General features: G+C 37.5%; 1 protein-coding gene across 1 annotated transcript in view; it reads left to right on the top strand.

The window, feature by feature from the left end:
* Nucleotides 1-447: 447 nt before the first annotated feature.
* The window catches only part of GPCPD1 (glycerophosphocholine phosphodiesterase 1), a 66,627-nt gene continuing 41,621 nt past the window's right edge, over nt 448-25,453 (top strand). Inside the window, exons 1-6 of the mRNA XM_052651093.1 lie at nt 448-578; nt 5,901-5,977; nt 8,961-9,057; nt 13,000-13,084; nt 19,234-19,309; nt 21,332-21,373. Coding sequence (XP_052507053.1) covers nt 5,929-5,977; nt 8,961-9,057; nt 13,000-13,084; nt 19,234-19,309; nt 21,332-21,373 — 349 coding nt within the window. The 5' untranslated portion in view covers nt 448-578; nt 5,901-5,928. The remainder of the gene's footprint in view (nt 579-5,900; nt 5,978-8,960; nt 9,058-12,999; nt 13,085-19,233; nt 19,310-21,331; nt 21,374-25,453) is intronic.

Genomic DNA, 25,453 nt, shown 5'->3' with positions numbered 1-25,453 from the left:
AAAGATTTGGTCCAAGTGCGCTTTTCATTTTGTAACGAAATAGTTTCCACAGAACGTTAATCTTGTTAATCTCCCCCGCTTTTCAATGGGACAAAAGACGCAATTCAGGATCTCAGCTCCACCTTCCATTCTAGTTTGTCCTAGGACGGCTTAGGGGACCAAGGTAGGTGTCTAAGAACCCAGGTCAGGCCTTCTGCCGCCGGACCCAGTCAGCCGAAAAAGCCCACGCCGGAGACCCCTGGAATGCCCAGTAGCCCTCAGTCACTGATGCCTGCCCTTACCAGGATCGCGCGGGCCCGCCCCCAACGCTCGGCCATCCATTGGCATGGAGGGCGCCGGGCGTGACGTCAGGCCCCGCCTCGCCGCTTCTCAGGCCCCGCCCCTCGAGGTGGCCTGGCGGTTTGGTCTGGAGCAGCTGAAACCGGTTTGAGCGGAGCCGCTTCCTGTAGCTTGGTGCCGCTGCGGGCTGCCTGAGGGAGTGCTGGTGAGGTGCTGACGGCCGGTACCCGGCACCTGGGCCTGCGACACTGACTGTCGGGCGCGGCGTCGGTGGTGGCGCTGACCCGTGGACCCAGCAGGTGAGGTGGGAGGCCGGGCGGGCTGGGCGCTCGGTGCGGGGGCCTTGGCGGTCGCTCACGTTGCGGCCGAGCTGTCAGGGCTGCGCGGCGGGGCGCGGGGCGAGTTGTGGGCAGGATCCCTCACCCTGGACTGGCAGCCGGTCGGGGAACGGCGGCCTGGAGGTTTGCTCCTGTAAATCGGTGGGTAACACATGTTTACAGTATTTATCGTTTGCTGCGGCGATTACGCTGTGCTGCCTAGTGCTTAGTTCCCGTACGAAAATTCTGTAGCGTTTTCGGTGATACCAGAATGCATAGAGCGTGAGACCACCTAAGTGTTGGAAGAACCATTTAGGGAGCGAAGAAACGTAAATGCCGCAGAACTCGCTCACCGCCACTCTCTGACTTCACCCATAAGTAATTCGTAGTGTTTTGACAACTGCTGTTTTTCTGAAATTGCTTATCCAAGTAGTCTAGGGCGTGCTTGTATAATTCAGTTATTCCAAGAAACCGAAGTGCCTTACTTTTTTAGGAAAAGGTTCCAGTAATAGACATCAGTGCCCTTGATACAATTTTAAGACAGCTGCCCCTTTTTCTAAAGCTCTACTTTTTCCAAGCTCTTCAGATTACCTTGTGGTAGAAAACCTAGTTCATCGACCCCCCTCTTTCTCACTTCCCGGGTTATAAAGGAAATCAGGCATGAATCATGAATTCAGTAACGAAGTGTGGCGATCTTTCACCATTGAGACAGCGGTCTAGTCTGATGTAACACATAGAGGAACTGGCTGGATGTTTGGGCTTGATGTTTCCTTCACGCTTTTCTGTTGCCCTTCCTATTTCTGCCCAATTTCTATCCACTGCTCCCCTCCCGCCCCTTCTCCGCCCTTCCTCGCGCCCCCCCCCCCCCACCCCCGCCCCACGTCTTGCTACATTTCTGACAGTTGTGACTTAGCTGAGAAATAAATACAAGCTATCAGTCATTTTCACAACGCCTAACATTCTGGGTACAAGTAAGTAACATAAGGTAAAACAAACAGGTAAAACTGCACATGGTTCGGTCCGATCTTGGCATCACTAGCGAGAACTGATATTCTAGACAAGATGAGATTAGGAAAGTTCGACTCAAATGATGACCACAAAGGATATTTCAGTGGCAGAGTGACTAAAATTTGATATGTACAAAGTAAGTTGATGAATCAAATCTTTGTGTATAACTTAACCAGGAAAAGTAAATGTATATGAAAATAATATCTAGATGAAATGAAAAAAAATTTGGAATGGTTTTCTGGCATTGTGTTGAAAGATGATTAACGAGTTTACTGGCTTAATGAAATCTTCAGAACTGCTTTCTTAATAAAAACCCATCGTGTCTGTGCTCAGTCTGTCTGACTCTTTGCAACCCTGTGGACTGTAGCCCACCAGGCTCCTCCGTCCATGGGATTCTCCAGGCAAGAATACTGGAGTGGCTTGCCATTTCCTTCTCCAGGGGATCTTCCCAACACAGGGATCGAACCCAGGACTCCCGCATTACAGGCAGACGCTTTAACCTCTGAGCCACCAGGGAAGCCGTCATGTCTATGTACACTTGATTAAAGTATTGACTCAGTATACTGGGGTTGGACTAGAGGGATCATAATGATCCTCCACCAGGATGAGCAGAAGTTAGCTCAGGAAAGTATAGGCATTTATTTATATATTGCTTTCTAATATGCATTTAGGAGGCAAAGCTGTTGGAGCCCAGAGAATGGGAAACTGCTTTTTTCTTGGAAAAAATATTTGAAGGAAAACAGTGAAATATGTCTTTTTGGCTAGGAAAAAAATCCATTTTTGCTGAAAATATCTGTGACTTCAGTTTAGTTCTAAATTGTACCTCTGTTTGTTTAAATCTTTCTTTTGTTCCCTAAGCTGGCAAGCCAGTAAAGGAATATGTTAGAACAGTTTATTTGACAAAAAGAATAAAGTAAAATTTACTTTGCCAGGTAATATTTTTGAAGTATTTTTTAAATGTAAATTACAGTGTCATTTTGCAAATTATTCGAGTCCTTAAAAGTGTTAAAATAATGTTAAATGCAACTCAAAGTCTCAGGTGAGAATGCTGTTTAATACTTCAGAAAGCAAAAAATGGAGGTTATGTTTAAAACCAAACCAAAAACATATCTCAGGACGCATGTTTTGTACGTTAGGGTATAGGTGAATTAGTTAAATTACATACACAGTCAGCTCGTGTATATAAAATGACTAGCATTTTCCATCTTATTCTTGCATGTATCTAGAATATCTGTCCCTGTTCAAGTTGAGATTTCCTTTGCCTGTTTGGAAGAAGAGGGAATTTTGGTTGTGTAAATTTTTTGTTCCATAACAAAACAATGTTTTACTTTGGTGGTAGCAGGGTGCCAAAATGGTACACTTCAGTCCTGCACCAGAGTTTTGGCCTCTGTCCACTATCAAGTAAACTGCTGTAGGAGCAGCTCTGCAGGCTTTTATTTGGAATGGTCTTAAATTTGGGCAGTGAGGGGAGTGAAACTTAAACAGATTATATGACTGTTTTGGCAATCCAAGTTGGAGATGATGCTTTGTTGACACCCAGTGAGGTGTTTTTTTTGGAGGAGTGGGGTTAATTTTGTGCTTGTATATTCAGCTTTGGTATATAGTACATAATGTAAACTGCAGCTGTTTCTAGCCAAGTTACAGTAGCCACTCTTACAAGCAACCTTAATAATGAGAGGCTCAACTATAATCAGCTAATGCCCTTTTCATAAATTTAATGCAGTAGAAATTCAGATATTTTTTACTAGGTGTTGATTTTAATACATAGGAATAATTACATCTGTTTCCCTAAAATTGGCTAAAACAATTCCTTAAAATTGATCAACAAATAATCAAGTACCAATTTTTAATTATATACATGAGATTGTTCTTAGTAACTGTGGCAGTAAGCATTGGGTGAAAGTTCAGGTTATATGTTGAGATTGGTTATTCAGCAGTTTGCTGGATGATAGAACTTTTTGCTTTGTCTCGATTCAGTTAACTTAAAAAGCCTAGTTTTTTAGATAGCCTTAAGGTTTCTGCTTGATATGATTGATGTAGATAAATGTAAGAGATAAATTAAAAGTAGATTGCAGTGCTTCAATGAATCATTTATTAGGAAAGGAAATCATCCTATTCTTAGGGTTATACTCATGTTCCTATCAGATGAAGGTTGTTTGAGTTCTATAGGTTAAATGGCCGGTAACAATCTAGAACTAATTTTAGATTTAAAACATTTTTGACTGTGCTCAAACTGGATGGGTTAATATGTTTTAAGTAGATCAGGTTTACTCTTAGACATAGAAAGTAGACTAGCATATGTGGTTTGATCAAGGACAGGTTTTTTTCCCCTCCAGTGTGGAATCTTGGGTTTTCTAACTGAATAGAGTTACTAAATAGGGATTTCTTTAGCCAAGTGACGTGAAACCACGTTGACTGATGGTCTTCCTGGTGGCTTAGATGGTAAAGAACCCGCCTGCAATGTGGGAGACCTGGATTCGATCCCTGGTTTGGGAGGATCACCTGGAGAAGGGAAGGGCTACCCACTCCTAGCCTGGAGAATTCCATGGACAGAGGAGCCTGGTGGGCTACAGTCTGGTGTCGCCAAGAGTCCAACACGACTAAGCGACTTTCACTTCACTTGATTAGTTTATTTACTATATTTACATTTTATAATTGATGGAGGTGAGATGATGCATAGTGACTCTTTGATTTTCATTGCAGCCCCCACAAGGGTTAGTTATTAGAGATTCCTCATCCTTAGCCCTCTTGATACTTGGAGCTGGATAATTATTTGTGGAGTTGCTGTTCTGTGCATTATATGGTATTGAGCAGCACTCCCAGCTTTTACCACTAGATGCCAGGAGTATCACCCACAGTTGTGGTAACCAGGAATGTCTCCTGACATTGCCAAATACCCTTAGAGGACAAGATTGCGTCCAGTGGCAACTGCAGCTTTAGATCTATCTGCTTTGACTTGAAAGTGTGGTTAACTGTGGGTGTTAGTGTTCATTAAATGACCATTGCAGAGCTGTGCATGTGTTCACAGGCAGGGGAAGGGAGCATAGCAAAAATGGAAGAATGAATGGCCGAGAAAGGTACTTCAGGATTTTTTTGGAATAAAATGTGTAAATGCAAGTAAACAATATTTAAGCTGGAAAATTAATGGAAATGACATAAAGACATTGGAGTTCTTCTAGGAACATTGATGGATGGAGGGTACAAAAGTTTTTTTGGAGGTGTTTGTGATAGGTTATGTACAATATGATGTGGCCTTTTGTGTGAGTATGTGTTCTTTCTATATTTAAATTCTAAAAACTGTGTGAGAATTGATGTACATTAAAGTCTTTAAAAATTTCCTATCTTAAGTACTTAAGTAAAGAGATGGTAAGGCGAATAAGTTGGTTAGGCTGGGAAAAACAGCAAAGAAGTGGAAAGCAAGCTGGAGCGAAGATGTGGCTAAAGGAGTAAAGGACACTAAGAGCTCAGGGGTTTAGATTTCTGTAAAATAATGGATGTGATTCTAAGCCAGGGATGTGAGAAGCATTCTAATTGACATAAAAATGTATTGTTGGAAAGCGATTGGAAGACAAAATATAAGAGGCTTGAGTTTTTAAATAAGTTTAAACTTAGAAAGACATGTCTGTAAGATAGATTCCTATCTACAGGGCTTGGTAATAGATTGCAGAATTGAGACTACGAGACTGGAGTAATGATGGCCCTATAGTTAATAAAGAGAAACTTGAAAAATGATTTGTAGGGGAATGGGTTTTTTCTTTTTAAACCCATCAGATCATTTAGAAGCAGATTCTCAAACTTGTTACGAAACATAACCAGTTTGTTTCAGTGGATGGTGCTTAAGTTCTTTGGTTGTTTTCTTGTTATTAAAATTGGAACCTTCTTAATTAAAGTAAAAATACTCTTGAGCCAAGCTTTTTTCTGTCTGTAGTTGTGTGTGTGTATATTTCCCTCCACTGTAAACATGAGCCTGGTCAGGAAAGATAGGTGGAGTTCAAAACAGCTGCTTATTAGAGGAGTAACTGTGTGACAAGATAGTCTTGAATTCTAACAAAAAAAAAAAGCTTGGACACACTTGTTTTGCAGTTTTTTCTGGTCCATGCGTTCTTACAGAATAGCTTTGTAACATTAGGCCCTAAGACTTGCCGGGTGATTCCCAAGTAATTCAGTCTCTCTAAATAAAGTCTCTGAAATCTTTTGCTCCCAGGTGAGATTCTTTTTTGTTTTGTGCTTTTTAGCTTATTTCTTGGTGCTAGGTATTTAGATGTACTATAAATGACATCATCTTTTTCTTTATAGCACGACATCCTAAAATAAATCCATCAGAATGACACCTTCTCAGGTTACCTTTGAAATAAGAGGAACTCTTTTACCAGGTATTGTAAAGCTTTACTTTTAAACATTTTAAAAATTACATTTTCCTTATCCGGATTGTCTTAAATATAGAGTTGTTACTAGAGTGGACCTAATTTTTATTTATTTTTTAAATATATTTCTGATTTTTAGATGAAAGTATCTTCAGAGCATGCCTGATAACAGAAATGTGCTTGGAGCATAGTGAGCTCAAGAAAAAAACAAAAAGCTGTCTCAAATAGTGTTTTATTATCATATTTCCCAGGAAAGCTGTGAATTTTGCATAGGATAAAGACATTTGAGCCAAGTTTTTTTTCGTCACACCCATAGCCTGTGGGATCTTAGTTGTTCCCTGACTAGGGATTGAACTTGGGCCCTCAGCAGTGAGAGAGGTTTTAAGTTGCATGAAAATGATGGAAATGTTTCTAGTGTGAAAAGTTGGTTAAATATTTGGCTAAGATAAATTAGTTCCTTACTTATACATCTATTTTTAAAAGCTTCATTTTGTTTTTTTGCTGTCTATTAAAGCAGTGTGAAATAATTTCAGTGTAAGGTAGCATGTCAGAGCAGTCACACCTTGGGACGTCCCTGGTAGTACAGTGGTTGAGACTCCTTCCTGGCTTCCATTGCAGAGGACATGAATTCTGTCTTCTTTCAATCCCTGGTCAGGGAATTAAGATCCTACATGCCTGCACAGTGTAGCCCAAAAAATGAACAAAAGAAAAATATAGTATCACGCCTGGGTTATATACTTCCTTGTTTAGTGCACTCTGGTTACACTGGCCAGTCCTCAAGTCTGTTGCATTCCTCTTCTCCTTTGGGGCTTTCTCAGATTGTTTCCTTTGTTTAGATCTGTGCCCCTTCCCACCACCTCTTAACTTATTCATTCTATATATCAAGCATCTTTGATCCAGTAGCTATTACAGCACCTGATTGTGTGTGTGTTTGTCTAACACACATTCTTAGCCAAGATGATCTTGGACAGCTCCACCTCTGGGCAAGATTCTGCAGGTTGAAGATTGCTGGTCCCTTGGGTCCAGTACTCACCTCTTGTCCAGTGTGTAATTCTCCTTTGTGGAGAGAAGACTGCAGACCTGTATCTTTTATTGACTTTTGTGCATAGGCACTTTAAGCTAGAAGGGGCTGACCATGTCAGACAAATAGGATGACTGCAGAATTAGCTCTAGAGGAGTCAGCTTGACAAGGTGTAATTCCTGAAGGACTAGAGGGAAGATAGTGGTAGATGTGAATGTAGGTGAGTCTTAAGTGGGAGGAAAGAAAGTGGAGGGACAAGAAGGACTCTCACCTTCTGCCTAAATCTTGTGTTACTTTAATTTCCTCCCCAAAGCAACAAGGATGTATTCTCTGCTAAATGTGGAGAGAGTGCAAAGAGGGGTGAAGTTAGAGGGAACAAGTTAAAAAGAATATGTGGCAGTACTGTTTGAAATTCCTTTAGTTAGCATTCAAGTCTCTTGATAAATGAAAGCCAATGAAAGAAAGAGGCCTATTCTAGTAAAAAGTTTCCCTTTTTTTCTCATAGAAGCCATATTCAAAGCCAATCAGCAGAAAGAGTAACATTGTAGGAGGGTGTTGGTAAAATGCAGGAGCTTTTATATAGAAGGAAAGTAACCAGGTTTGTCCAGGTTTCACTTTTTTCCATGTCAGATACATGTTCTTTCCAGAACAAAGAGTAGCTACTGTTCTGTGTGGGAATAGGAAATAACCGAGTCCATGAAAAAGTTTGAGACTCTCCTTTATAAAAGAAGTATAACAGGCCTGAATCAGTGATTTTATGGTAATCTATACTTTAAGCTAGGAACCATCTTATATGCTATACATATGCATAGCAGCATATGTGATCTTGAGAATAAATATTTGTGCTTTGTATTTAACAAAAGTGTTTATCTTTTTTTCTTTACATCAGAAAAGGTAGTGATAACCTAAGTTAATTGCAAAAAAAAAATCTGATAACTTTAAGGATTGGTGAATATTTTAAAATGAAATCTTTATGTATAACCACCATATGCCTTTATAGACATGTATTTAAAACCTTGAAAACTTCTGAATGACTGCCACACTTGTGATTTTAGTTAAGTTTTAGACAGTCCAAGTATACAAAATGCTCATGCAGGTTGCTAAAGCCAAGTATAACTTCAGTCTTACTGGAATAGTGTCCAGAGCTTGGAAGCCAAGCTACACAGAGTGTGAAGGAGTTTGTCCTGAAGTTTTGTTCATTTGGGCTCAGTTCATTGTCTTTTTCTTCATGAATTTTAATTACAGTAATTCAGAATGTGTTGATATATAAATTAAAGACTTCTGCATACTTAAATTCAAGAACTTGTAGACTTTTGCTAAATGTATGAAATTAGCAAATATAGGTGATGTTGGTTTGTGTGTTGAGAAGTGTTCAGATGAAGTCTGATAATCTCTTTTTTTTAAGTAAAGAATAACTAGATTTTGTATTGAGGTGTTTTTTTCTTTTTTTTTTTTCAGTGATGGTTACATTGCTCGTGTCCCATTGATAATTTTCTTGATCTTTAACTTTTTGATAGCTACTGTTTGAGTTCCTGAAAAATATCAATTATTATTTCTCTAGGATACTTATATACCTTTAGTGGTTTCCCCTTTAAATTGGAAGCTGCCTTGAAGACAAGGACTGTGGTTTGATCACTTTGTCTTCTTGGTGCTCATTATTAGCTCAGTAAGTAGTTGAAAAATGAAGAAAATTCTGTCCTTGTACATCCTTCCTTTTCTCTGCCTTTGGTTCTGTAGAGGTGGGTCAGGTTAATAATGCAGGTGTAATCAAAATGCAGGTGTAATCAAAACGGAAAAAAGAAACCTCCCCCAAAAATCACAGGTGCTAGTGTGTGTGCCACCTGGGTTCAAACCCATTTCTCCAGTGAAGCCTTTTTGTCTCTGCTAAAGGGGACTCTGCAGCCTGTTAAACCAGTGCAACTTCTTAAAACAAAATGAGATGTTCCTACTTAACCCATTATGGTTTTTTAGGAGAGGTTTTTGCAATATGTGGAAGCTGTGATGCTTTGGGAAACTGGAATCCTCAAAAAGCTGTGGCTCTTCTTCCAGAGAATGAAACAGGTGAAAGGTAAGCATGGACATGTCATATTAAATAATTGTGACATTCAGATTATAAACCTTTTTTTTTAAGATATCTTGGTGTATTTTTCTTTTAATTTTTAGCAAACATCACATATGCATAGAGAGTAAAGTCATTTTACAAACTTTGCTGTGAAAAACAAGTTCTTTTGTTTCTCAGTTTTGACCTCTCAAATAGTTTCAAGTCTTGGCTGTTAGCTGCATCTTTTGGTAGTTAATACCATGTTCCTAAACAGGCTTATGTTGTTGTTTCTTATTTTAAAAATCTTTTTAAGACATTGTCTTTGGCTTCTTGTTACATACTCTTTTTAAAAGATCTAATTTTTGCTTTAGCCTAAGAAATAATTTTCTTGAGACATATATACTATTAAAAGCAGAGAGTGGAACACATCATTAGAATTTTTAGCTAGTGAAATGAGTTCACTACTGACATTAATTACAGCACTAAACTTAGCATGGGTGTGTTGGTGCATTGGAGTGGAGAAAGGAGGGCCTGGGTGCCAGCTCAGTTCTGCTGTTCTGATTTGGGGCAGATCCCGTATCTCTTAAGCCTCAGTTCCCTCATCTACATGGTAAAGAGGTTAGGATAGAATCAGTGATGTGAACAATGGTAATCCTTCTCTGCCTGCAGATATTTTGAAGTGTTACTGATTGTCAAATGTATGTGTGGGGGTAAAGGAGAGATGAGATTGATTGTAAGTAGTGTACAAATACATGCAGTGCCCCCAGGGAGAAATATCAGTTAGATGATTATTAAGCATTTCTACTAAAACTGGGGCCTGTAGACCCAATGTTAGACAAAAAACATTTTTTACTAGTGCATGATGTGAGAAATGCTCAAATTGAGAGCAAGTGTTTAGAAATGCTTACGGCAATTTGGGATTGCTAGGACACTGATACATGTAATGGACTTAATGAACTGGATGTGTTGTAGACTAGAAGTATTGGTAGGTTAACACACACAAACAGAAACTGGCCCTTCACAGCAGATAGTTTGAGGAGGACAGGGAAATAACAGGGAAAGTAGAACAAGACCATAATGTTATCTTAGGAAAAGAAAACAAACACATAGAATACCATTTTCTCTGTCATTTGTGTGACACGTTTTCTCAGCTAGTTCTCTTCTTTATATATATGTTAAATTCTGTTGACAAATGATATTGGGATCACAAATGAAATGTTTATTCTATTCAAGTGGCTATTTTTTCCTTGATTTGTGGATCTATCACTCTTGTCTGAGGTGAAACCTCATGTCCTTCTGAACTTGTTTACCTCTGCTCTGAATTCTTGAGCTGCCCTATTATCTGTCTTCTCATTGCAGTGCCTTCTTGCGTTGTGAAGGAGGGCTCTAGGGCCCGAGGGCTTCAGTAATTGTAGCACGTGGGTGCCATTGTTGTGCACGGGCTTAGTTGCTCCCTGGCATTTGGGATCTTCCAGGACCAGGGACTGAACCCATGTCTCCTGCATTGGCAGGCAAATTCTTAACCAGTAGACCCAGGAAAGTCCTAAAACCACTTTAAAAAAGTATTTTAAAAGGACTTTAAATGATTTAAAGCACTTTTAAAAGGGGCTTTAAAAAAAAAAGTACATATGCTTAGGCCCTACTCCTGGAAGATGGATAAATACTGCACGGGAGAGGGACCCCAACACATTTTTAAAGCTTCATATTAATTCTACTGTGCACATCTGGGGCAAGTTTCACTTAATCTGGTTGATTTTATCTATGAAGTAATACTGGACATTTGCCATAATTTTGGTAGCAGAGATGGGAACTGAGTTTCACCCCAGAGTTGGTAGAATCTGTCTAGAGCCCTGTATTGAAGAGGATTCTGAGGCTTATCAGGGAGAAGTAGACAGGGCACATGTGCTGAGCATTTGGCCTGTCCTTGCTGTGCAGTAGTGTTGCTCAACCAACCATATGCATCCAGCGTATCAAACTCCACGTGACCAGGCTTCACCCCAGACCTGTGAAACCAGTGTCCCAAGGTGGAGCCAGGACATATGTATTTTATTATTGCCAGGTTAATCTGATTGTTGTAGCTGGAGACCAGGGTTGACAGCTGGTTGTGGATATTTGTTAGAGACCAGAACTGAGTCAGAGTAAGGGTAATGCCTTAAGTCTGTCTTGGCAGAGCCAGGTGGGGAGCAGTGCTGACCATCTGGTATCATGGATGAACACTCGGAGCTCCTGTTTAGTCACTGAACTATTCATGCTGAATTAATGTTTGGGTAATGATCTATGACATGGGCTCTCAAACTTAAGTGTTCATCAAAGCCTGGAGGCTTGTTAAATTATAGAGTACTTGGGCCCTCCCTGGGAGTTTCCAATTCAATAGTTTTAGATGTATTCTGAGATTTTGCATTTCTATAAGCTCCCAGGTGATATGGTCCTGGGACCACACTTTAAATGCTATTGGTCTATGATTTGAAGTTAAAAATGACTTGAATTGTAGTGAATTCTTTCACTGTTGAGTCCAAACTTTACAAATAGCATTTAGAATATGTTAGAATAGCATAGTTCAAAGGAAGACATTAAGTTGTGAGACTTACAAACAAATAAGACACAGACTCTGCTTGACTAGGGGGGAATAGCTAGAGGCTGGGCAGGAGAATAAGAGACTGGAAACAGGAGGTTAAGCCAACTCTTAGCCTCAAAGCCTCTTAGCAGCCATGTAATATCCCTAGCTCGGAGAAGGCAGTGGCAACCCACTCCAGTACTCTTGCCTGGAAAATCTCATGGACGGAGGAGCCTGGTAGGCTGCAATCCATGGGGTCACTAAGAGTCGGACACGACTGAGCGACTTTCACTTCCACTTTTCATTTTCCTGCATTGGAGAAGGAAATGGCAACCCACTCCAGTGTTCTTGCTGGGAGAATCCCAGGGACGGGGGAGCTTGGTGGGCTGGGACTTAGCAGCAGCAGCAACATCCCTAGCTAAGTGAAAAGTGAAGAGATTCAGAAGTCTGCAGTGCTTGCTTGCCTTTTTTTGTTTGGAATATTTCTGGTTCTTTGTATGACTCATTGTTTAGGTCTCAGCTCAAACAGCTCTTGTTGAGGTCTCCCTCCAAAATTTGTCCCCTCAGAAAGGTCAGTTAGTCCTTCCTATGTTTGTTTGTCTACTCATGTAAGCAAACACTCTCCTTGAAGATAAAACTTTTTGTCCCTTACTCATCACTATGTTTGATGCCTAAAGCTCAGCTTCTCTGTACATCAATGCCAAAATGAATCTTGGAAACGAGTTTTGGTTAAAGTAGAAAAGGACAGCTTTATTGCTTTGCTAGGCAAAGCAGGCCACAGTGGGTTAATCCCCTCAAAACTGTGTCCCAAATTGGGAAAGATAATCAAAAGTTTTATAGTATTTGCCCAAAGAAGGCATGATCAGCTCGGTGGACGTTTCTTCTGATGGGTGAGGTGAATGGGAGTCAACTTCATCAAGCTTCAGATCTAACTGGTCTGGAATCTTCATGCTTGTGGTCTGCATACCATTAACTTCTCCCACCTAGAGGGGATTTCAGTACCTGTAAAATAGCTCAAGGATAACTGTTGTATGTATACTTAGTAGGGAAACAGGACCTTGCCACAAGACTGCTCTTGACTGTTCCTTTCTCCCTGGTCTTGCATCCCCTCCCTTCCCTAATTAAGAACTGCTGGAATCTGCCCATTGGAACTCAGAGAAGGTCATGGAGACTGAATGAAGGTTGTTTCCTATTAATCAAAGAAATGGGAGACACAAAGGTCTTGAGCCCAGTAGCTCCATGGGGCCCAGCATGGTATTATGTTCCCAGTTCCCAATTGATATCAGGCCTCAAATAAAAATTTTTGTAGGGATAAATGGTATTGATTACACATCTTACTTGAAGGATTTTATGAATTAATGAAGTCTTACCTTTTAATTTGATACTGATGCTGCTGCTTTCTTTTTTTCTCACAGCATGTTATGGAAAGCAACCATTGTACTCAGTAGAGGAGTATCAGTTCAGTACCGCTATTTCAAAGGGTGCTTTTTAGAACCAAAGGTATGTTTTCTTTATCTAGTTTCCAGTTTCTTTAGAACACTTCTTTCAAAAGCAAATAACTTAAGTTTGGAAACATTAAAAGTAAAATGAGTTTGTTTTGATTAAATAAGGAAAAAAGAACTCTAGATTAATAATGTTTCAGTACCCAAAAGAAAGGAAATAGCCACTTCAGAGGCAGACAGTGTGTGCAGTGGAATTTTTTTAAAAGACTAATAGTAAGTATGTTCTGCAATATTCTTATCATGAAATTCGTTTTAATGATAAATGTTCTTGATAGGTGTGCATTTTCTATAACTTTTGTGAACTAGTTAGTAACCCGTAGTAAGGGTTTTTCTGTGTGTTTCATGTTTTTGATTTGTTTGTGGTAAAATATATTTAGAGGAGTATATAGCCAACTCTTAAGTACCATTTTAAAAATTATTTCACTGCAGCCAACTCTTAGTGGCTGCATTAACTGCTATCAAAACTGAAGTCATTCTTTTTAGATTTTTTTCAGTGATGGTGTTGATAAATCAGGATCTTTTCTAAAGGCTTTGAAGTATCAATTAGCTCTAAATCTGCTTGCTCACAATGGCTTATTATTTTGGGATCATTTTCATGTTTAGAAAAGAAAATCGATTCTTTCTTATTTTAAAGATAGTTGCTTGCTGAAAGGATTCTTTTCTTTCAGATTTTTATCTGAGCACACTATGGGCTGCATGTGAAAAAGAGCTTAAGCAGGAGTCTAGGAAGCAGAATGTGGATTAGATCTTTTTAAAAATGTGTTTCCCTGTGGGGTCCTTGAATACTAGTTACATGTGAGGAAAAAAAAAAAATGCAAGCAGCCACTGTTTCCTCAGTCTCTTTAGCCACCATTATAAAAAACAAAAAAATTGACAAACCCACTTCAGCTGTCTTTTGCACCTATTACGTTTCTTATTCCAAAAATATATTGTAAATATACTCAGTAATTGAAATTAAATTACATTATAGTTGATCATTATGTTGGCTTATCTTGACAATAGTCTCACTTTAATGGCTTGGGAAGAGATCATTTATTTGGCTGAGGGGTTGGATTGTGGCAGAATTCTTTAGTATACAGTGAACATTTGTGCATAGAATGTAGATCATAGCTCTTATGACTAAGCTTATTTGAGGATCCTAGTATATGAAATCTGTAACGTGAAATTAACTAAATTTTACTTAAGGGGACATATGGACAAGAAAAATCATAATGAGTCCTTTGGGCATAGTTTCCTAAAGTAAGACTGTTGGCAACACAGGTCAAATTAAGCCAATCTATTTTCTCTTTTCATTGAAGATGTAACCAAAAGCAGCAAATCAATCCAAAATGTCTTTTCAAAAAATTGGCAAGAATTCTGTTTACAGTAAGAAACAAGTTTTTCCCCTTGTAATACTTGCAAAAGTTTACAGTATGTGTTGGTGAGTGTGTTTCTTTAAGTAGGTGCTCTGTATCGTGTACACATGTACCGTGTGATGCAGGGGCTGCCATGGTAAGTATGTTTTTCATGGAATAGAGTAAATAGCCACATAATAAATTCCATGCATATGGCTAGAGATTTTTTCCCCCATATGCCAGCTTAAAGTGACGCTTTTCTTTTTAAAGTTGGTGGCGCTTTTTAAATGAATAATGATTTCAAATAGAAACTTTGTCTCAATTGTGCAATGATAGAACCAATGTGCAAGGAATCTTAAATTGTGAAATGATGTAAATCATTAGAGTATATGTTTTATGAATATAAAGAATGATTGGAAAGAAAAATAATTATAAAAGCATTGAAAAACTGAAATGGGTAATAAAGTTAATTTTACTGAGTCAAGTTTTTGGTAGTCTATCCAGACAGTTGTAGAACCTAAACCAAAAATCTTGTGATGTTGTTGCTTGACCTTCAGAATTCAGCTTCCTCATCTATAAAATGAAGGGTTTGAACTGTGGATTTTTTAGGTCCCTTTCATTGCTAAAACTTTTCTATAGAACATTTTACCATTCATAGTTTCTCTTCATAATTTGCTCTTTCTGGCATATTCCTCTTAAGTTTAGAAGAGTCTTGAGGTCCTTTTTCTCCTAATTTTTCATATTTGTATACTTTGTAGAATTAGAATAAGGTATTAATAATTGAATTTTAAAATAATTTTACAGGTAACAAATATATTAAACGTAGCACACAAAAATAGTAGATATTCTTGGAATGGAAACATTGCTGTGAGTCTGCAGATAACCCATTATTTTCACATCTTCACCAAAGATAATTTTTGAATTAACATGTAACTTAAACATTTTAAAATCCATGTTCACCCCTTTTTATTTGTGGCTGGAATTAGGGATTGTCTCATACTAAGATTATATTGTCTTTGAAATTTTTCATTCATTTCAGTGACACAGCTCTTTATTTTACAATAACATCTACTTTTAATTTTTACAGGTGCTAACATTCACTCATAATTAGATTCATTACAAATTTTTTTATCTTGTGGTTTATCTCCCTTGATTATTGTTTAAATCCTTTAATATAAGAAACATCATTTGATAGGCAGACAGTTGTTTCTTACTGGTCTTATTAAAAATAGTGATTTTTAAATAACTATGTATCTGGCCTCTGACATAGATTAATAATTCTTCAGAGTCCCTTTCTTTTTTTCTTTTTTATGGAGACATCAATAGTTTAATGAATGGGGAAGCTTGCATGTATGAAACAAATCTTGGAGCAACACCTGACCATGTGCAAACCTTTGCAGGCAGGACATGGTAGCAGTCTTCACTGTGGGTGGGGAATGGGGGAATTACCAGTTGCAGGGGAATTGACTTCACGTGTGAGCTCCTTTCACATGGGTATTTGTTTCAAAATTGTAGAAAGAAAACAGTGAAATTTCTAAAATTTACACTTAACAGTTTTTATGATATTTGAAAGCAGTGATATTACATGATAGTGATTATTTTGCTTGGTGGTTTGTTAAAAACAAAAACTGCACTCTGTTATATAATCTTATTTCTCAGTGCTTGATGTAGCTGAGTGATGTCAATCAGTAACTGTTTAAGAGAGCAGTCATTATGATGTTTTTCTGGAAACATTTTTTTCTTTGTTTTTTTTGTTAATATGCATTTTGAAAAGTGTTCCAGCAGTCATCTGATTCAATACATGCTATGATGGGCTTCGCTGATAGCTCAGTTGATAAAGAATCTGCCTGCAATGTAGGAAACCCTGGTTTGATTTCTTGGGTTAGGAAGATCCCCTGGAAAAGGGAAAGGCCACCCACGCCAGTATTCTGGCCTGGAGAAATCAAATCCATGGACTGTATAGTCCATGGGGTTGCAAAGAGTCAGACACAACTGAGTGACTTTCAGTAATAATAATAAAAATAAGATGTGGAATAACTCTAACAGTACTGTTACTAGAATACTGTCTTCGGCTAATAGTTACTTTTTTTCTCCAAAGACCCACCTTCCATTTCATTCCAAAGCACTTAACATTTTGATAGTCTTTTACAGAATAGAACTCTTGTTTTTTTCTAAGATCTTGAAGAGTGACTTATTACATTTAGAGTATTAAAAAGGACTGCATGTTTTGGAATTGTTACTGAGATCTTTAATTTCCCTGTGCTCAAGTCTTAAGTTTTTTTGTTTGAAAAAATATTAGTAAGCTAAAATTTAAGATTACCTTCTGAAGTTTAATTAAAGTAGGCATTACAATTTTGGAAATTCAGTGTGTTTTAAGATTTGGTTCATTTGTCAATACCATAACATTTTATGTACCAATCATGAATTTTTAATGTGAATGCTTGTAGACTCACTCACAAGCCCTTCGGACTTGTAATTGGCCCTTCGGACTGCTCCTCAAAACTCCATTCTGTTTGAGCCTCGTTTGCTTTATGCTATGATTAGAGGGTTTGTTACTAAAACAGATGGGGGTGAGGTTTTTAAACTTAATTACTATAATATGTTCACTCTCAAATGTTTAATCCACAGGGTTATTCTTATATGATTATAGATACTTCAGTCAACACTTTGTGAAATTCCTCTGATAACAGAATTAAAACAGAAACAGTCTCTCTTCTACTCACTTTTAATGCCCACTGGTATTTACTGTTACATTCATGGCACCCTTTCAAGTCACATTTCATTAGTAACTTTTGTAACAATATGGATCTATACCATTTTTGTAGCAAAGAGGATTTTTTTTTTGAGGTGGGTGCAGGGGACATGGGGAGGGTGTAAGAAGGGAATAGGTTGGTTAGTTTTGGCTGCCCATTATTGCTAAGAAACATTCCCATTTTTAATATACATATATGCATCTTTTGAGGATTATAAAGTTTTATCTGTGAAAATACAGAAAAATGACAGCAGAAAGTTTTAGTGAAAAATATCTAACAGATGCAGGATCAAATGTTCCTCGTTTTAAAACATAATTCACCATATTTTAAGATGAACACTTTCACATTACATTTTCTAAAAATGTCTACACAGTTTATTATCAATTCACAAGTGAACACTTCTGACCAAGGATGCATTCAGCCGGAGAAAATGAGTTCCTGTATTGTCCCAGGATTAAGGAATTGAATGTGTATCTAATGCAATTTTAGTTTTCAAACTTTGAAAGTTTACAAGTTTTAAATAAGGTTTTAGCCTCTGGATATTTTAAGTAGTAGCAGAATTCTCTCTTGCCTAACTTGTTACATACTTACTGTCATTTGGCACATTTCTTAAATCAATATTGAAATCCTAGAAAATTATAAAAGAATATTTAATGGCATCTACAGATGTACTATAGGGAGAAATGTACATGTTCCAGACTTAAGAGGATATATAATACATACCTAGAAAAGAATTTGAATATGTGAAAATATTGATAGTGATTGTCTATAAGTGATATGATAATAGGTGATTTTGTTTTCTTTTTGCTTTTTTGTATTTTATTAAGTTTCTTTTTCAGGAGGAAAAAATACCTTGTTAGGTTATCAAACCTTGTTAGGTTTGAAATTTTGCTTTTAAAATATGTAAAGAATTGTTTTTGGCACATAAGTTTAATTAGTCAAGCTTTTTTCTTTTTTCAATGAAAAATTAGGAAGCGCTTCATACTTTAGTCCCTTAGAAACACACAGAGGAGTCTTTGTGGTAGTTCATTCTAGCTTTTAAATTGCTGTAGACATTATCAACAGTATATAAGGCTGGGCTTTCCTGGTGGCTCAGATGGTAAAGAAACTGCCTGCAATGTGTAGGAGACCTGGGTTCAATTCCTGGGTTGGGAAGATACCCTGGAGAAGGGATTGGTTACCCACTCCAGTGCTCTTGCCTGGGAAATCCCATGGACAGAGGAGCCTGACAGGCTACAAGTCCGTGGGGTCGGCAAGAGTCAGACATGACTGGGCAGCTAACACTTTAACTTTCTTTTTAGTAAGACAACTTGATAACAGAAGACAAGTATTATAATTTTTCACACTGTATGAATTTATAAACTTCGAGGCATGAAGAGTAAAACTGGATGCCTACTCCCATTTAATTAAACTTGTTCTTCAGATTTACCCATGCATGTTTCCTTTCCTGAAGGAAAGGGCTTCTTGTGCTCCTTAAAAGAACTGGTTACTCTGATGTGAGGATCTGATATTCTTCCCGTTACCTACTTAGCAGTTTTTAAATACGTGAAATGAAGAACTTTATGATGCCTTCTAGTTCCTTGCATACTTGCGATAATTGATCTTGCAGTATTTGTTCTTACTGTTTATTTCTATCGGAGAGTTTCAGCTTTTTCCAAACCCTTGAAGAGTTACTTCAGATGAGATGCTTCTTCCAGTAATCACATTGACTGCCGACATACGGAACATAATGTGTATTTGCTGTTAATTTAACTCAGAACAGAGTATCAGTTAAAGATTAAACTGAGTATTGTTGGCAGATTAAAGAATGGGTTTAGAACAGTTTTATGTGCCAGTTCATCTCATTTTTCTGTTTACTGCCTCACCCTCATTTTCTTCCAGCGTTCATCATGTTTTGTGACCTGGTACATTCCTGATTTGGGGCATTATAATATTGATATTAACAAGATGAATCTCTTGGTTTCATGCTTATAAGACTTAGGCCACAAACATCTAATGACATCATGGGTAGAAAATAAGATACAAGAAATTATTGCAGACGTTTAACTTTTAAATTGCAGACTATCGGTGGCCCATGTCAAGTCATAGTTCACAAGTGGGAGACTCATCTACAACCACGATCAATAACCCCTTTAGGTATGGGCATTAACTGCATCTGTTTGAGGCATATGCATAAAGTTACTAATGCACATTGGCTTAGTGGGATTTAATAAATATTTATTTTAAAGTTTAAGGTAAATGTATTGTCAATACTACAAGTTTCACTTAGTGTCTTACTTTCAAAACTAAGCAGTTCTTAATTGCCTTTCTTTGTAAACTTAATTAGAAACCTTTGTCTAGTTATTTTTAATTTCTTGAATTAGATGACTTCATGGAATATATATTTCCATTTGGAGTAGTTACAAAAGTTTGTAAAATAGCATTTTTCTTAACTGAGCATCCGTCTGTGGCTTTGATTACTTGCTCAGAGAACTTAGAGAACATTCAAAGAAAGAACTAACACAAAACAATGATTCTTTTAACTTTGAGTAGTATATTATTTTATTTATTGTGTGTGTGTTTTTTTTTAAACTAGTGAATATTTGAATAAACTTGTATGAATGAATTAAAATTTCCCGGTTGGTCAGAGGAGCCTGGTGGGCTGCAGCCCATGGGGTCGCTAAGAGCCAGACACGACTGAGCGACTTCACTTTCACTTTTCACTTTCATGTATTGGAGAAGGACACGGCAGTCCACTCCAGTGTTCTTGCCTGAAGAATCCCAGGGACTGGGGAGCCTGGTGGGCTGCCGTCTATGGGGTCACACAGAGTCGTACATGACTGAAGCAACTTAGCAGCAGCAACAGCAGACATTTTTGCCCAATACCCTGCTGGCTATGTTAAAGTTGCTATTCAGATAAATTTTTTTTTGTTTGTTTAAGTGTTATTTAGTTTTCTTATGCCCAGCAATGGCATTTCTCTTCATACAAGTATTTTTGAATTTCTTTTTCCATACTGAGATTGAAATTTGAAATTCTTTTCACATACATTAAATTACCCACTTGGTTTTGTATATAGATTAGTGGTGAGAAATCTTTTAGTTTCTTGAAAAAATTATAATTTAAAGATAATAAATGGCTTGTTAGTTACTAGCTTAGATTAGAAAATAATGAGTGATTCTGCTTTACCCTGCATCAAGGACATATCTCGTTTAAACAAGTATCTTGTTCCATCCTCTGTTGGCTTTTCTTTTTGCATGTTTTAATACATTTCTGATACTATATTTATAAATGTTATGATAGTGTATTTTAGAATTATACTGAGGTTGGGAAATATTAGGAATTGAATATTTAAAAAATTACATTTTGAAGCATCCTGCAATTAAATATATTTTCTTTGAGAGGTAGGATGATTTTCTGATCTTTTTAATAAATTTATTTTAAGCTTTTGGAAAGTATAACTTCTGAACTTAAGAGCTGTGTGAAATATACCAGAGAATCTTTACTGGAAACTATCACACTTATTTTGACAACTGTTTCAGATTTATGTTTAAAGTAAACTGGGGAATGAAGTAGCAGGGGAGATAATCAGTATTTTACTTAGAGGGTGGGGATTAACAGTTTTTCTCATTTAGTTGACATTTCTGTTGGAAGGGAGCACTTTTGGTAGTTCCTCACAGCTCTATGTATACAGGTAAGTTTATGCTGTTTGAAAAGCTTTTAGCTGGCTGTAGAGAATAGTTGGGGTTTGACGAGCATTATAGTTTAGTTAAGATCTGAACAGGCACTCTGAGAATAAGCATTTTAATTGTGCCAAGACCTTTGGTTTGAAAAAAACCAGGTGATATTGTTGTCCAGCAACTTGTCAGTCTCATACATTGGTTGGTATAAACATTTGTCCCAGTGCCTCTAGTCTGGAGCACCTCTCTGAGGAGTTTTCTTTTCTCTTCCTTGTAACATTGTGAATAATCACCATGAATGTAAGAATTATTACTGTCTGATAGCCTCCTTAAAAGGGGTTTCTTTATTGAGGGCTACAATAAATATGCTTATTCACTTTGGGATGCTTTTATATTTTTAATTAATTTAAAAAAATCCTTAAGGTGGGTAATTTCTCAGTTGTTCATTCTGTGTGTACATCATGAATTGTAACTAAGTTTTCTATTTTCCTTCAATTTTAGAAAGTGAAATTATTATTGACGATGGACAATTTGGAATCCACAGTAAGTGAGACTGAGTTTTCAAAAATCTTCATTCACATGGTTGAGATCTTACATTTCATTAGAAACAGCACAGAGAAATAAGACTATGATTTTTTTTAAGATTATTTATTTATCTATTTATTTTTGGTTGTACTGCATCTTTGTCTAGTTAGGATGAGTGGGTGTTGCAATACGTGGGTTTCTCATTACAGTAGCTACTCTTGTTGCAGAGTACAGGGTCTAGGCACAAGGGCTTCAGTAGTTGCAGCTCAGGGACTCATCAGTTGTGGTGCATGAGCTTCAGTTGTCCATGGCGTGTAGAATCTTCCTGGACGAGGGATCAAACCTGTGTCCCCTGCATTGGCAGGTGGACTCTTAATCCACTGGATCACCAGGATCTACTGTATCACCATGCTGCTTGTGGAATCTTAGTTCCTCAATCTGGGGGATCAAACCTGTGTCCTCTGCAGTGGAAGTGCAGAGTCTTAACCACTGGACCACCAGGGAATTCTCTCTAGTATATTTCTTATGCTTTACAATTTTATCTTTTTGATTTTTATTTGGCTGGTGACTTTAGGTGTATGAATTAATAGAATTAACTTAAAAGTATTATACTTAATGGTTATTATATCATTACTTAACAGTATTGTGTTTGAGAATATTAATTGTTCTAAACCTTTAAATGTGAACCATTACTCATAACCTACATTTGTGCATTGTTTGTATGTGCATTTATACTAAAATCCAGATTAAGAATAATGTTTTAGTCATTCTGGCTGAGTAAACAATTTACAGTGGAGTCTAAAGTCCTTTTACTTCTGAAAATGTTATGCATTCTTATACTTTCTGCATCAGTAGATGTTTTATCCTAAGCATTCAAGTTATTTCTTCAGTGACTGGAATTCATTATCATGCTAAACCTCCATCTTCATTTTAGATACTATACCATAGGAATCAAAAGTTATAAAGGGGGTGAGCAGAATGTGTGCTTACAGAACCAGAGATAATTGCTCATAACCAGAATTACTTGTTCCTGTTGAATACAGGAAGGAGTAGGGCCTGGATGTTTTATTTTTATTTATTTATATGGCTCTGCTGGGTCTTCATTGCTGCACGTGGGCTTTCTGTAGTTGAGGTGAGGGAGGGCTACTCTTCAATGTGGTGTGCATTGTGGTCTGCAGGCTTCTCATTGCAGTGACTTTTCTTGTGTAGGACGGCCTCTACGCTGGTGGGCTCAGTAGTTGTGGTGCTAGGGCTTAGTTGCTCCATGGCATGTGAAATCTTATAACCAGACCAGCAATCGAGCCACTGTTCTGCTCATTGGTGGATGGATTCCCATCCACTGAGCCATCAGGGAAGTCTGGGCCTGAGTGTTTTGATTGTTGTTTTACTAGGCACATATGTTTATCCACTTTACAGATGTATATGCTTTTGTAGTGTTCAGACAGTAATTTAACTTACTTTCTTGATTTGTTTGGGATTATTTATATTACATCATAAAGTAGTCTAACACTTGAGATGGTAATGGTTTCTCTTTATGTATAAAATTTTGATAGTTAGGAAATCAGACCTAAGGAGAAAATTTCCTTGATTTTTTTTTTTTTTTTTTTTTAATCCTGTTGATGGAAAACTTAGGTACAAAACAGTTGTCAGCTCCCTGGTATTTATGACAATGTTATTACTTTCGTTAGTAAGAAACTTCAAATTGAACAGTGCTAGCAGTGTTATCACAATCATGCAGTTTATCAATGGCAGAATATGTAGGTGGATAATGCATTTATTTATTTATTTATTTTTCATTAAAAAAAAAACCCTATTTTTCACTGAAGGATAATTGCTTTACAGAATTTTGCTGTTTTCTGTCAAATCCCAACATGAATCAGCCATAGATAGACATATATTCGCTCCTCACCCCACCCATGTAGGTTGATGTAGAGCCCCTGTTTTGAGTTTCCCAAGCCATACAGCAAATTCCCATTGATTATCTATTTTACATATGATCATGGAGGTTTCTATGTTACTCCTTCCATATATCTCATCCTGTCCTCTCCTCTCCCCATGTCCATAAGTCTATTCTCTTTGTGTTTCCCCATTGCTGCCCTGTAAGTAAATTCTTCATTACCATTTTTCTAGATTCTGTATATATGTGTTAGAATACAATATTTATCTTTCTGACTCACTTCACTCTGTATAGTAGGTTCTAGATTCATCCACCTCATTAGAACGGACTCAAATGCATTCCTTTTAATGGCTGAGTAATATTCCATTGTGTGCGTTCCACAACTTGTTTATCCATTCATATGTCGATGGATATCTAGGTTGCTTCCATGTTTTAGCCATTGTAAATAGTGCTGCAATAAACAGTGGGACACATGTGCCTCCTTCAATTTTGGTTTCCCCAGGGTATATGCTTAGGAGTGGGATTGCTGGGTCCCATGGTGGTTTTATTCCTAGTTTTTAAAGGAATCTCCATACCGTCTTCCATTGTGGCTGGATCAATTTAGATTCCCACCAACAATGCAAGAGCGTTCCCTTTTCTCCACACCGTCTCCAGCATTTGTTTGTAGACTTTCTGTTTATGGCTGTTCTGACCAGTGTGAGGTGATATCTCATTGTAATTTTGATTTACATCTCTCTAATAATGAGTGATGTTGAGCATTTTTTCACGTGTGTGTTAGCCATCTGTATGTCTTCTTTGGAGAAATGTCTGTTTAGGTCTTTTCCCCACTTTTTGATTGGGTAGTTTGTGTTTCTGGTATTGAGTTGTATGAGCTGCTTGTATATTTTGAAAATTAATCCTTTGTCAGTTGTTCCATTTGTTATTTTCTCTCATTCTGAGGCTTGTCTTTTCACCTTGCTTATAATTTCCTTTGCTGTGCAAGAGCTTTTAAGTGTAATCATGTCCCATTTGTTTACTTTTGTTTCTATTTCCATTACTCTAGGAGGTGGGTCATAGAGGATCTTGGTTTGATTTATGTCATCGAGGGTTCTCCCTATGTTTCCTCTTAAGAGTTTTATAGTTTCTGGTCTTACATTTAGGTCTTTAATCCATTTTGAGTTTATCCTTGTGTATGGTGTTAGAAAGTGTTCTAATTCCATTTTTTTACATGTAGCTGTCCAGTTTTCCAAGTACCACTTATTGAAGAGGCTATCTTTGCCCCATAGTATATTCTTGCCTCGTTTGTCAAAAATAAGGTACCCATAGGTGCATGGGTTTATTTCTGGGCTTTCTATGTTGTTCCATTGGTCTATATTTCTGTTTTCATGCCAGTACCATACTGTCCTGATGCCTGTAGCTTTGTAGTATAACCTGAAGTCAGGAAGGTTAATTTCTCCAGCTTCATTCTTCTTTGTCAAGACTGCTTTGGCTATTTGGGGTCTTTTGTGTTTCCATGTGAATTGTGAAATTTTTTGTTCTGGTTCTGTGGAAAATGCCATTGATAATTTGATAGGGATCACATTAAATCCGTAGATTGCATTTGGTAGTATATTCATTTTCACAATATTGATTCTTCCTACCTAGGAACATGGAATATCTTTCCATCTGTTAATGTCGTCTTTGATTTCTTTATTAGTGTCTTATAATTCTTTGTACAGTTCTTTTGTTTCCTTAGGTAAGTTTATTCCTAGATATTTAATTCTTTTTGTTGTAATGGTGAATGGAATTGATTTCCTTAATTGCTTTTTCTGATTTTTCATTGTTAGTATATAGAAATGCAAGTAATTTCTGTATATTGATTTTGTATCCTGCAACTTTGCTAAATTCACTAGTTAGCTCTAGTAGTTTTCTGGTACTATCTTTAGGGTTTTCTATGTAAAGTGTCATATCATCTGCAAACAGTGAGAGCTTTACTACTTCTTTTTCGATCGGGATTCCTTTTTGTTTTTCTTCTCTGAGTACTGTAGCTGCTGCTAAGTCGCTTCAGTCGTGTCTGACTCTGCGACCCCATAGACGGCAGCGCATCAGGCTCCCCTGTCCCTGGGACTCTCCAGGCAAGAACTGGAGTGGGTTGCCATTTCCTTCTCCAGTGCATGAAAACTGAAAGTGAAGTCGCTCAGTCGTGCCCGACTCTGAGCGACCCCATGGACTGCGGCCTACCA

Source organism: Budorcas taxicolor, chromosome 13 (genome assembly GCF_023091745.1).
Source record: "Budorcas taxicolor isolate Tak-1 chromosome 13, Takin1.1, whole genome shotgun sequence".
NCBI lineage: Eukaryota > Metazoa > Chordata > Mammalia > Artiodactyla > Bovidae > Budorcas > Budorcas taxicolor.
This window is presented reverse-complemented; position numbering and strand designations above follow the sequence as displayed.